This window comes from Vanessa cardui, chromosome 25 (genome assembly GCF_905220365.1).
Source record: "Vanessa cardui chromosome 25, ilVanCard2.1, whole genome shotgun sequence".
In the NCBI taxonomy this organism is placed as follows: domain Eukaryota; kingdom Metazoa; phylum Arthropoda; class Insecta; order Lepidoptera; family Nymphalidae; genus Vanessa; species Vanessa cardui.
In genome coordinates, this window is record NC_061147.1 from 5326686 (window position 1) to 5339199 (window position 12514).

At 31.4% G+C, this 12514-nt stretch overlaps 1 protein-coding gene across 1 annotated transcript in view; it reads left to right on the forward strand.

The window, feature by feature from the left end:
* The first annotated feature begins 1030 nt into the window (after window positions 1-1030).
* Window positions 1031-12514, forward strand: part of LOC124540464 (catenin delta-2) — a 99086-nt gene continuing 87602 nt past the window's right edge. The window contains exons 1-2 of the mRNA XM_047118062.1: window positions 1031-1426; window positions 9625-9776. Coding sequence (XP_046974018.1) covers window positions 9736-9776 — 41 coding nt within the window. The 5' untranslated portion in view covers window positions 1031-1426; window positions 9625-9735. The remainder of the gene's footprint in view (window positions 1427-9624; window positions 9777-12514) is intronic.

Sequence of the window (12514 nt, forward strand, 5' to 3'; positions counted from 1 at the left end):
TAAATAAAGTACCTAAATATGGTATAAAAATATTTAATTTAATAGTTGAATATAAAATTAGTAATTAAAATATAAATACATTTTTTTAAATTAATTAATGTGAGTATCCGAACGTCAGAGAAAAATAATAATTATTTCCAAAAATAAAATAAGGATTTTACATGATAAGTAACGTTTATTTTTATAATAATAGCCGCACATAAAATATATTTTAGATAAATAAGATAATTAAACAATATACATTAAAATAATTTAACGAGTGAAGTTGTCTATGCTTTCTAAATTCTAAGTAAGTAATTAATTCAATATGGCTACTTCTACAATAAGTAATTTAAAAAACATATAATTTTTAAGTACTAATATGAATATCGTATTATCGAAATTACAAAAAGCATCATAATTCTACCTACGGCGTACAATTAAACAAGAATTTAATATCACGACCCGAATATATTTTTAAAGGTTTCATGACATTTGTAAATGTCATTCGTGAATATCATAGATAAGAAAAGAATAATTGACATTGATGGTATTGTACAATGTACACAAAAGTTACCACTTTTGTTACCTTTAATACCTCTTCATATATCTTTAAATATTTGAAAATCATAATATTAATTCAAATTAAAATTACCAAAATGTATACATTTTTATATATTTTAAAGTTTTGTTTTGTTTATTGTATTCCACTATTTGAAGTCAATTGTATTACAAATTAAAGATGAATGATAAAAACATACTCCCAAGGATATATCACATATTTTTTAGTTTTTATTTTAACTATTTTTAAGAATTTTAAACAATAGATATTAATCTATTCATGTTATCATAATTAATTATAAAATAGAAGTGAAACAGTTACATAAATTTACGTCTGACACAATTTCAATCATGTTGAATGTATAAAATGGTATAATTATTATTATTCTATTATGATATTTTATTGTTACTATCAAATTATAAAACATAATTGCATTTTGATATCCATTGAGTTTGGCATTAGAAAAAAAAATACATTGTCTATGACTATTTCACGGTGAAGGGAGGAGGGGCAACGATAGATTTCGCTTCGTTGTCGTGTATTAAATTTTTAGTAGTTTGTGTTAAAATCGTTATATATGGATTGAATTGAGTGGGACTGTTTTATGCTATATGAGTGGATTAGAGATATTGATAACTGTTTGTGTACACCGGCGATTACATTCGGACCGCTCCCTGTGCGTAGAGTACGTACGTCAGTCATCAAGTATTTTTCATGCTTGTACTACTTGCGTATAGTAGGGGCCGTGTGATAGTAAAAGCTGTTGGAAAGTGCATTCATACGGGAAACTATTGCCGTAAAAACGAATCTCACGTTCCGTTTTTAATATAGCGCTAAGTGTTGAGTGTTCAGCCGATAGGAATTGGATGTTTGAAGCCATTTTCGGTAAGTGCTCATATCAGTGGTATTTACGTTTATACTGACGATGATATTGTGTTCTACATGAGTATTGACCCCTTAAGGTGGACTTTGTCAGCTTATCGGGCAGTCACGTCTATAGGTTCTCTTATATTTTATATGTGAAGGTATTCTTATCAGTTTCATTTGTGTTGTTCAAAAAATAATGTCCCATTAAATTAAATATTATGACAAGTTGACTGTCAGATATTATTAACACTGTTATTTTTTTAAATGTAATAAATCTATCATAAAAAATGATAAAAAAATGTATGAGGTATATATCTCATACATTTATTACCTATTACTAAATAATATACACAATACTGATTTACTGTAGTTTCTCTTAATAAAAATCAAAGTATTATTAAATACATACAGAAATGTATCATTTTCACTTACTTACTCATGATTGACACTTAAATTTGCGTAAGACCTGTCTTGCTATTTATATTTTGGAATATACTATTCAATTGTAACTCTGTGTTATTTTCAAATTCATGAATCAGAGTCATGTAATTTATTAAGATCCTCATATTTTACTCAAAATAATTATTATATAATTCTGGTTAAATTAGAAAATTTGGATATGTATTTTGTAAAGTAATGTAAAGTATTGTAGTGTCATATTTTTATATACTTGGATATCTTACCAACCTAAGAACAGACATTTTATAAGCCAGAAATTTAAAACCCTATAGATAATGCTTTGTATAATTTCTCTTAAGCCCGATAAATATTTCATTTATTAATGGGAATGTTTGAGCAAAAACATAAAGTAATTATACAAAATTAACAAGAGTTCACAAATTGAATGCTTGGTTTGCTTGTCTTCATTCACATTTTTTGATAAATTATGATCCATTTAAATTTCTTAAAAGAAATATTCTTAATTTAATAACCAATGTATTCTTCTAGTAGCAGTAGTCGTACTTCTAGTAAAAATTGTATATATGTTTGTATTACGTAATTAATTAAATTTATATATATTTATTGTAATGGGCACAATTAAATATTTAAAATAATTTTTAAATAATGATTCTATATTCATCTAGTAACACATGCAGCATCTAATGTTTAAGGAATTTTGTAGCTTAGCTTAATTGGGATAAAATATGGATGTCCATATTTACTTTGCTGCCATGAATATGTTGGTTCAATAAGTTGTCATTGTCATCAAATATGACAAAACTTGTAAATTTTTAAATGTTTTCTAGGAACTCTAGATATTTATATGCATGATTCATGTAAGGAAATTATTTCAATTCTAAAAGATAATATTTATCATTGAAAGAATGGAACATTTATTGTTAAGAGTAGTTGCTATTTGTCATGCGTTACAGAATTGCTTTTTTCATTGTCATTGATGTTTGTGATTTAATGAAATTAAAATATAAAGTAAGTGTAAATATAAAGACATCTAGACAAAATGATATATTTCCTTTTAATAGGTTGTCGCTCACAACTTGAGCCGACGAAGGGAAAAATATAGCTCTTGCCATTCCAAGTCATATTTACGACTTTGAGTCACTGCATAGATCTTGTCCTTCTGGTCCGTGCACATTTCCTTAAATGATACCCATTAAATAGACATAAGTCTTTGGGCACCAATGCACTTTTATTCATAATGTGCCATCAACTTTGGTAAATGAGATGTCATGTCCGTCGAGAGTGTAGCACTCTAGGTCACTCAAACTTCCGCTAAATACCGGATCACTGAGTGTGAGGAGACTTTTGTTTTTCATCTTTCGTTAACATTCTAATATTTGATATCTGTTAATATCATTGTATATTTTTTTGAACTACAATGATACCACGTCATATTTTAAACTTGACTCTTAAACTACGACTGCCATACAGATAAGCCTAGATGACCCAATAGATAGACAAGCTGATTTTAATCTAAACTTGCCGACTTGCCGGTTCAAGTCGGTGCGAGTTTAAGTTTTCGAAGTGCTTAAGTCGTGTTAAAAGTTATCACGAGTATCGCGAAGGGGATATCATTGTGATAAAACTTGCGTGTGTTGGATGAAATTCTGAAGCATATTTATCATGTTCCCGCAAATAGCAACCAAAATTCACATCCTATATACGACGACAGTATACTCGACGTGATGAGATGATGTTGATACATTTACGCAAAGGGTTTTCGAGTGAAATTGATACACAGGCTGATGTAAAATGCTATACGTTCATTTGATACGAAGTTCTTAAAAGGTATACCTACGTCGGTATTAAAAATCGTTACTAAGTGGTTTGGTATTTTCTGAGATCCTTTTTTTTGGTAGTGACCGACGCGGTAATATTTTGCCGCGTGATTCACTGTTTAAGTATGTCTGTGTTAATTTTATAAATTTCGTTTATATCCTGTAAATAGCGATTATAAGCGACGTTCACACATGTTAATCAGAATATTGATGGATAACGTCACGCCCTTAATTTCATCACTGACTCTGTGATAGTCCTTTCGTTTTGTGGACTAGCCTCTTTTTCATATTTGAATTTATATTCAGTCCAATATATAACTAGTTGTCGCCCGCGGCTTTGTCATGCGTTTTAGAGAGTTCATTGATATGTGTCAGGCAAAATAAAGTAGCATATGGCCATCCTTGGAGTTCAAGTTTGCTTCACACCAAATTGCATCAAATTCTGTTAATTGGTTTGGTCATAATATTAGATTTGGATTACATATTAGATATAGATTTTGCGATTCAAATGTAACCAATGATATTTATCCTATGATAATACAGAGTGAAAATAATAGAAATATCATTAGTATAATACAAAATACTTGACATAGACTTGGTTGTACTGATTATGAAGTCGCGTGAATACGTTATTTTACCATGGAATTATGTCGTTATATGACCATGTACGTGGTTTATTAGTCTGAGGTTTTTCCGTGTCGGAAAATGTTAACGCGGCTCTCGAATAAATAGAGTAGCTTATGAAATGAGTGTTGAAAATTTCGAGTGGAGCGCATTTCGACACATTGAGGGTAACATACAATCAAAAGTGCCGTAGTGGCAAGTGTCAGAATTGAATCGGAAATAAAGTCGCGCTTATTGTTGTGTAGTTATTATGTAGTGTTCGATTCAGTTATAATAGAAGCATGTGCGCTTTTTCTTTAATTTATAGGCTTTAGGCATGTTAACAGTAAAATTTTATCATATAAGTAAGTTGTAAAAGCCTTTTTTACGTAATATTTAATGTAAGAAGTATATTTTTTAAGGGCGTACACACCCGAACCTTTTCTATTTTTTTCATTTGTCCTTAATACTGAAGACTGAATTCTTAAGATTCAAGCGAAATCGGACTCATAAATAGTTAAAAAATATAAATGAACTAAAGAAGTAAGTTAGGTTACGTTTTTTAATTGGAAGGGGAACGCAACGCAAAAGATAAATCCACTAAATTAAAGGCTAAGCTCTTATTAATATTATCTGAATCGATTCACGCAACCACTATAGTTTTGTTTTTGGCTGTTGGGCATATGGACCATATGGCGTATGGTTGACGGGACTACCGCAAATTTTTGACTTAAAAAATAGTGACTATTCGTTACATCACAGATGCGCCTCCAAACTTTGGGAACTAAGGTGTTGTCCCTTGTGCCTGTACCTACACTGTCTTACTCACCGTCTAACAACGGTACGGTATACAACAGTACTAACTATTATACTGTTTAGTAACAGCCTGTATATTTCCCACTGCTGGGATAAGGCCTCCTCTTCTATTAAGGAGAGGTTTTGGAACATATTCCACCACGCTGTTCCAATGTGGGTGGGTGGAATGCACATGTGACAGAATTTCGATGAAATTAGACACATGCAGGTTTCCTCACGATGTTTTCGACCACCGAGCACGAGATGACTTAAAAACACAAATTAAGCACATATACATATATATAGTGGTGCTTGCCTGGGTGTGAACCCGCAATCCTCGAAATCCTCAAATTATACTGTTTGCCGGTAGAATATCTGTGTGTAGTACCTACACATACAATCTTGCACAAAGCCATACCACCAAGTAAACACCAAGACGATTAACCAGACTTTTATTTTAAAAACAGATCTGTTTGTTAAAAGTTAATTACGTAATGTTCCGGTTTTATTTGTATTTTATCTAAGAAATGTTTGAGATTATTATTTCTTCGTTAACACAGTTCCAACTTTATACTTCCATTGTTAATTGCAAGGGCAATTAGCATGATTTGAGTGCAATGTGAACGACCCATTTCCATAGCTTCTTCGGAGGACAGCAGTAAATCCGTACAAAATATTTTATGTACATTTATTGTTACACTAGCGAATCGCCCTGGCTTCGCACGTGTGCAGTGCTTATATTAAGTATACAAGAAAATTTGTATATTTATGATATCACATTAGCAACTTCTAAAATTGACAGTGTTTCTTTACAATATTGTCCTTGTATTATATACAAAAAACTTGCTCTCGTATCACTATGTATTAAAAGAAACCGCATTAAAATCCGTTGAGTAATTTTAAAGATCTAAGCACACATAGGGACAGACAGCAGTAATCGACTTTGTTTTATACTATGTAAAGAAGATGAGTGTTACACAGTTCTCAACACTGATATGAAAGCATGTAATAATTATTAAGTAACAAGATACTTTTTGTTTCGAGACTATAGAGTTTTTAATGGAGCTTTTATGAAGATAGAATTGTTTTTTTTTATTGGTTAACGAAATATGAGTACTCAGAGCGGATAGGGTGTTTGTTTTATTGGTTGTATAATAAGATACTTTTAATAGTAATTGTCCTAAAGCTAAGTGAAAACATCATCATTTATTATGAAACAGTTTGAATAGTAACCAACTGTGATTACGTGGTTAAAACAAAATGTAAATAACTATTTTCTTTATTGAAACAAAGATGCTATCAAATAATATTCCATTACATTCATACGTACTTAAACGAAATTATACTTAAACGTTACGATTGAATGTCTTATGGTTTCCTGTACAAGATAAGCTAAAATAAACACAGCTTAAAATAAACTTTAATAACATTCAAACAAAACAAAGCATTCGCAGGCATGAATCAAAACTGTTATTACATTTTAATGGACTTGCTTAATACTCACGGTATCCAAATATAGTATACATATAGGTTATTGTTATTCCATTGTATTCTAGGCTAAATATATTAAGATTATAGACAGTATAGTAGAGCTGAGATGGGTCAGTGGTTAGAATAGTGGTTCAATAACGAAACTAACGGATATCCGAAATAAAAATCTATATCTATAAACCGATATCGATAAAGAATATTTATTATATTTATTCTTCTTCATACTTTTATTCTTAAGAGAGTAGCTAATTGTATTTTGAAGCTTTTAGGTTTTTTTTTTAGTTATTCTTAATCCATACTTATATAAATATGAAGCTAACTTGAGCTCCAAGAAAGATATAAGGTACTTGTTTTTGTCTAACATATAACAAACAACCCCTAAAACGCGAACGACAACAATACTAAATAAATAATAATACAAATAAAGTCAAATGAAAAATACAAGAGTATTTTTTTCTTTAACAATTGTTAAAGAACCTAATATCTGTAATTGAAATTATCCGAAACAAACGGATGATTCGAAATAATTTCATAACGGTAACCGTTTATCCGGTATGAGAAGGTAAAATGCTATTCATGTATCCGTTTCCATATCCAAATCCGAAACGACATGTCCATAACATCCCTGATTCAAACTCAAACACAACTGAGTGTTCATGTACTTATGTTAATTTATTTAGCGCTCAGCGGATAAATTACGTGAGGGAACATATTTAAGTTAAAGGATATTCTGTCATATGACTATCCGCTGAGCAAAGTGGAGGTAGGAGGGGAGGGGATCTGTACAATTTAGTACAATATTTACAGGCTGTTTCTTTTACTTTCTGGGATGCTTAATAGTATTTATGGGGCAAAGTTTGAATAAAATTATATATACTGTTTTTTGTTCCGGAAATTGAAAGGGATTATGAATGGATAGGTCAAAACGTTCACCCCCCATATCCAAGTCCTCTTGATGAAATTTTGGTCGCATGTCGTCATCAATATATATAGAGATTAATAAGAGCGAAACCGGTCACTTCCGGGTCATGTTCACTTCACGGTCGTGAGTATTAATGGGGAATGGTTTGTAAATGAACACCTAAATGTACAAGAGAATCACTTATTTACTCTCTAATAAAATATTATGGCTTTGCTTAACGATCACAGAAAGGAACTCTTCTTATGTTTGTACCAGATGAGAATTAATTTTAATATTCTAAAGTTAATTCCAATCAAAGTAAATCCAAGTAAGACCAAGTGACTTGGTCATATGGATTCGGGCAAACCAGTCTGTATATTTATAACCTATTTATCAGATATTCTACCTGTACGAGCAATACTTAGTATTATTTACCTGGGCATATTAACAATATGTCCAGGTTTCAAAGGTAACTGAGCCAGCGTATGCACAAGTGAAGTCTTAGCTTCTAAGGTTGGTGGTGAATTGGCGATGTAAGGGATGGTCAATATTTCATAGAGCTCGAATGGCTATGGCAGTTTCAAGCTCTTGCGTGAAAAAAAGTATCACCAGGAAACCTACACGTGTCGAGTCTCTATGAAATTCTGGTAGCAGTATGGTGGAATAAGTTCTAAACATTCCCCTCAAAGGAATTGGAGGCCTTAGCCCAGTAGTTACATTTACAGGCTGTTACGTTACTTTACAATATCATATGTATCCTATGTCACGTGCGCCATTAATTACACTGTTTGTTGATAGTACTGCGTCAGAAACCTTCACAGAGTCCCAATAATAATAGTGCAATGTTTCAACTAAAATTCACGTACGAAACGCGAACAAAAACAAGTCAAACTGTTTGTATATAAGTTGAATAACGTTTACGTTTAGTGGGTGAAAACAAATCGAGATAGAAAAATACTTTGTTCAAGTGGGTCCTTACAGGTTGAATCGATTATGTACACTCAAAGCAAAAGTAAAGGTATCATGCGTTCGGCTGTAGATCGTTATCCGGGGAAAACCGACAAGAAACTAAAAAGTAGTTACTTTTTTTCTCATATTCATACATAAACATTAGACCCCTGAGTTTCCGTCATCGGTTCTTATTAGAGTATTTTTTCGTTCAAAAATTCTTTATCTCTATTTTATATCATAAAGATCGATTTGATTTTTATTAATATCAGCCGGGTTATATATTATCCAACTGAATAAAGAAGGTAGTCTATATTTTAATCAAATTTCAAACCCATTTGGTCTCGGTAAATCAATCTTCAAATAAGCTAGTAAGTTAGTGGAATCAGAGGATTACGATGGCAATTGACAAACTGCAGTTATCAGAGTGAAATAGAGTTTAAACCGATTACTCACACCTGCAGTTTCCTGCACTAAATCTTTCTCTAAGACGTTTTGACTACGAACAAGGATGGTATCGAGGGTATTAAAGAAATATTTATTGTTTTTAAGTGTTATGAAAACAACAATTTGGTAGGGTAATAGGTTTTTTAATAGTAATACCGTATAGTACTTAATACGTCATTGCATTTTTCTATAAAACATTCGGATATACCGAAGAAATAAGACCATTTCAAGAGCACACACATATTCGAAGTGCCGAGATGACAAAACGGATAGAACTCAAATTGGAATTTGCAGCACTACTGAATTTTCTAGTGATATATTTCGTAAAGGAAAATACTGAAATTTGTACATGATCTGATGAAAATATGTAATAGGTTTGAACCGTCATACAACAAGCCAATGCAATAAGCCCTAAATCTTAAGAAACGACACCCGTTGCCATTTATCAGCCATTATTCTATTACTCTGAGTCTCAATTAAAGTTTAGCTAGAAATTTTACATATAATTAATTATCTTTTATTAATATATATAGGTTAATACAATACAAAAATATGTGTTGTATTACTTTTAAATAATAGCGCTGATGACAAAGCATTATGATTTAGACAATTTAATTATTAGTATTGCTAACAAAACAATTGCTAACTCGACAATAATGTTCTAGTTCGTTCAAACAATTTCATATATATCATTTATACGTGTAGTGAGTCGGTCATAATTCATTTCCAACTGCACACTGTAATTAGTTTTTAAGTACGTTTCAAATTAAAACAAAAATTTAATTTTGTTTCAGGTACCGTATTCGACTGGAGTATAATCAAGATATCGTAATGACTTTCGTATTTGTTACGTTTAAATATTAACGGGTGTTGTGTTTAGAAATGATAACAAAACCACTACAGACATGGACGGCGTGAAAAAAATACACTCGGGTACTTTGTATCGGTAAGTTTTTCTTTATTCTCAAAAATGGAACAAGAACTGCGTTGACCTGCCTAGTTTTTTTTTAACGTAGACAGATGTAATCTAAAAATAGTTTGCATATGTTTGCCGATGTGTGTCTCTATTTATGGTTGTAGTTAGCCAAGGATGTATTTTAATTAAGGCCCTTCTATTTACCAATGTTATTCTATATTTGAAATATATTTTTAATATTGAAAAACAAGGCAGGTCTGTTTGTTTTTCAGGTCATTCGTTTAATTTGTTTTTTTTTCTCGTTCGTATCATTTATCGTGGTGGTTAAAATAATCCCTCAATCGTACTGATTACTTGTCTGATGCTTGCAGGCGTTCCAATTTTAAATGCAATCTACTTTTTTTTTCTATAAAAAACCTTTAACTGTACTTCAATCAAATATATTTAAAAAATTGTATAAATGAAATAATATGAAGTCTTTAGTCAAATGTAGTTTTTTTTTAAATGAATCATAGCACCCATACAAAAAATAGATATTCAAAATAATTCTGAATATGAGCCTCATTTTTCATCTTAATATATTTCTTTTTTTATCTAAGCAAACTCATTCTAAGGCCTCAGCTGCATGATTCTTTAATATTATAATTTGAATTTTCCAGCTACAATGAAGTAGCGTAGGCACGGGCTATTGAATGCATTTCAATAGTGCCTGTATTCAGACCGTGTCACAGGTTCGAATTATGTCGCTCGAGTTTGGCTGACACTCCTATAAGCATTAGTCTAGCTAGGCTTTATACACACTAGCAAGAAACCTATTGTGTTTTTTTATTATTATTTTTTATGTCATTTATTACGAGTGTAATTAGATTCAATTTTCTCTGCATATAATATTCGTAACATCGTACACATTTAGATTATGTGTTTTGTACGACAGTACGTGTATACTTTTTCTTTTATTCTGTCTGCATTTATTCCTAGTCGGGGTATGCTGGAAGAAATCTCTTCAAGGGTTAAGCAAAGTACTATAGTTACAATATTTTGTTTTCTCTCTTGACAAAATCTTATGTTCTATATTTGTTGTTTGTTTTTTAAAGCGTAATTTATAGCTGCACTATAAATACACACAATATCATCAAAAGTTTTAAAATTACAATAGAAGTTTCTATAATAGAACATATACGTAAAATGACGGACAAACGAATGTATCCCATAATAAACGACGATTGTATCGAAAGTTACGTCATCAGCCGGTCCGTTTAAATTGCTGTTTAAAACTGGCCTACTATGAATTATCGTTCTTAATGTTACATTCAGACTGTATTTGACGTTGAATAATGTTAGCTAATACAAATAAATCCAAAATTGTTTCTAATATAAAATTTTATCATGATATTTTATCCCTCGATACGTGAAGCTTTGTAAATTACTAAATTATTTTTTTAGTGATAAAAGCTTTTTAATTAATTTGAGTTGTTGAAAACGTTGATGCATTATCGAATCAAAATAATCAATCTGGTTCACTTTGTTTTAAAACAAATTATATACATAGGATGCTGTATAACTGCTGGACTGCTATCTAAAGAATTTAAATTACTTGCAATTACATAATTTCCAACTATTTACGTACTATTAATAATCACACTATACAAAATAAAACCCTGGAATTATTAAGTATGTTGTACATTTTTAACCTTTATAAAAGAGGTTTTATAAGGTTGACTCATAGACTTGAGAGTGGGTTTAGATACCACAAGCCGCCTGACCAAACTTGCCCGAAGTATGCGTCTACTATAGTTTGTGTTCGATCGCGCCAGTGGCGAGTTGTTTCTAGTATGTAAAAATGACAAATTGGGGGAAAACTCTTCTAGTTTCGAGTGTTACCCTCCATCGATAAGTAAATTTGTTGTTGACTGGACTGACGTCACGGTATAGAAATGATGATGCGCTCGGTTTACATAGTAATGAATATTCAATATCTTACCTACTCCAAATCTGTGCGTTGAATACTTTGTCAATTTGTCTTATTGTGAACATACAGCATAGTGTAGCATCGTAGTCCATAAACAAATGTATCGATTGCAATGCGGTTTTTTAGTTCGATAACTGGTTTAGAACTAAAAAGACATATGTTATTCCATCTCGAAGGCCTTTTTTGCTAGATTTTAATTCCTCTATCTGTTTGGCGTTTATTCCCATTTAAAATATTAGTGTTGTTAGAAAGAATAGTTTTTTTTTTTAATTGCGCCGCTTTGGTCATTACACAATCAGAGTTTACCGTCAAGCTGCTTTGTACTGTTTTGTTTCATTATGAAGGGTGAGTCAGTCAGCGTAATTAGACGCACAAAGGACATACCTTATGGTTAACAGTATCATTGTACGGGCGGGGGTAATCGGCTGACCTACTTATGCTCATTTCTTTTACATGATTATTTTTGGCTTTATATTCTGATAAGAAATAATTTTAATATTAAACTGGCTAGTGTGAACGGAGCCTAAGCATTGTTTGTTGCAACCAACTAATGCTAGTTTAGGTTGTGCCGGCGGACAGACAGTTCCATTGTTTGTGTTCTAAGCTAGGATTATCCTGGCCAACCTGCAATTGTACTTGTTCTCGCATTTAAATACAACCCTTTAGGTTATACCTATAATATTTCTTTACATTTTTGTTACGAGCTTACCGTATAATATGCTATACATACATATATTATACTACTAGGTGTGCCAGCGACCTCGTACGCATTTGTATCGAACAAAATTAAAATACTATT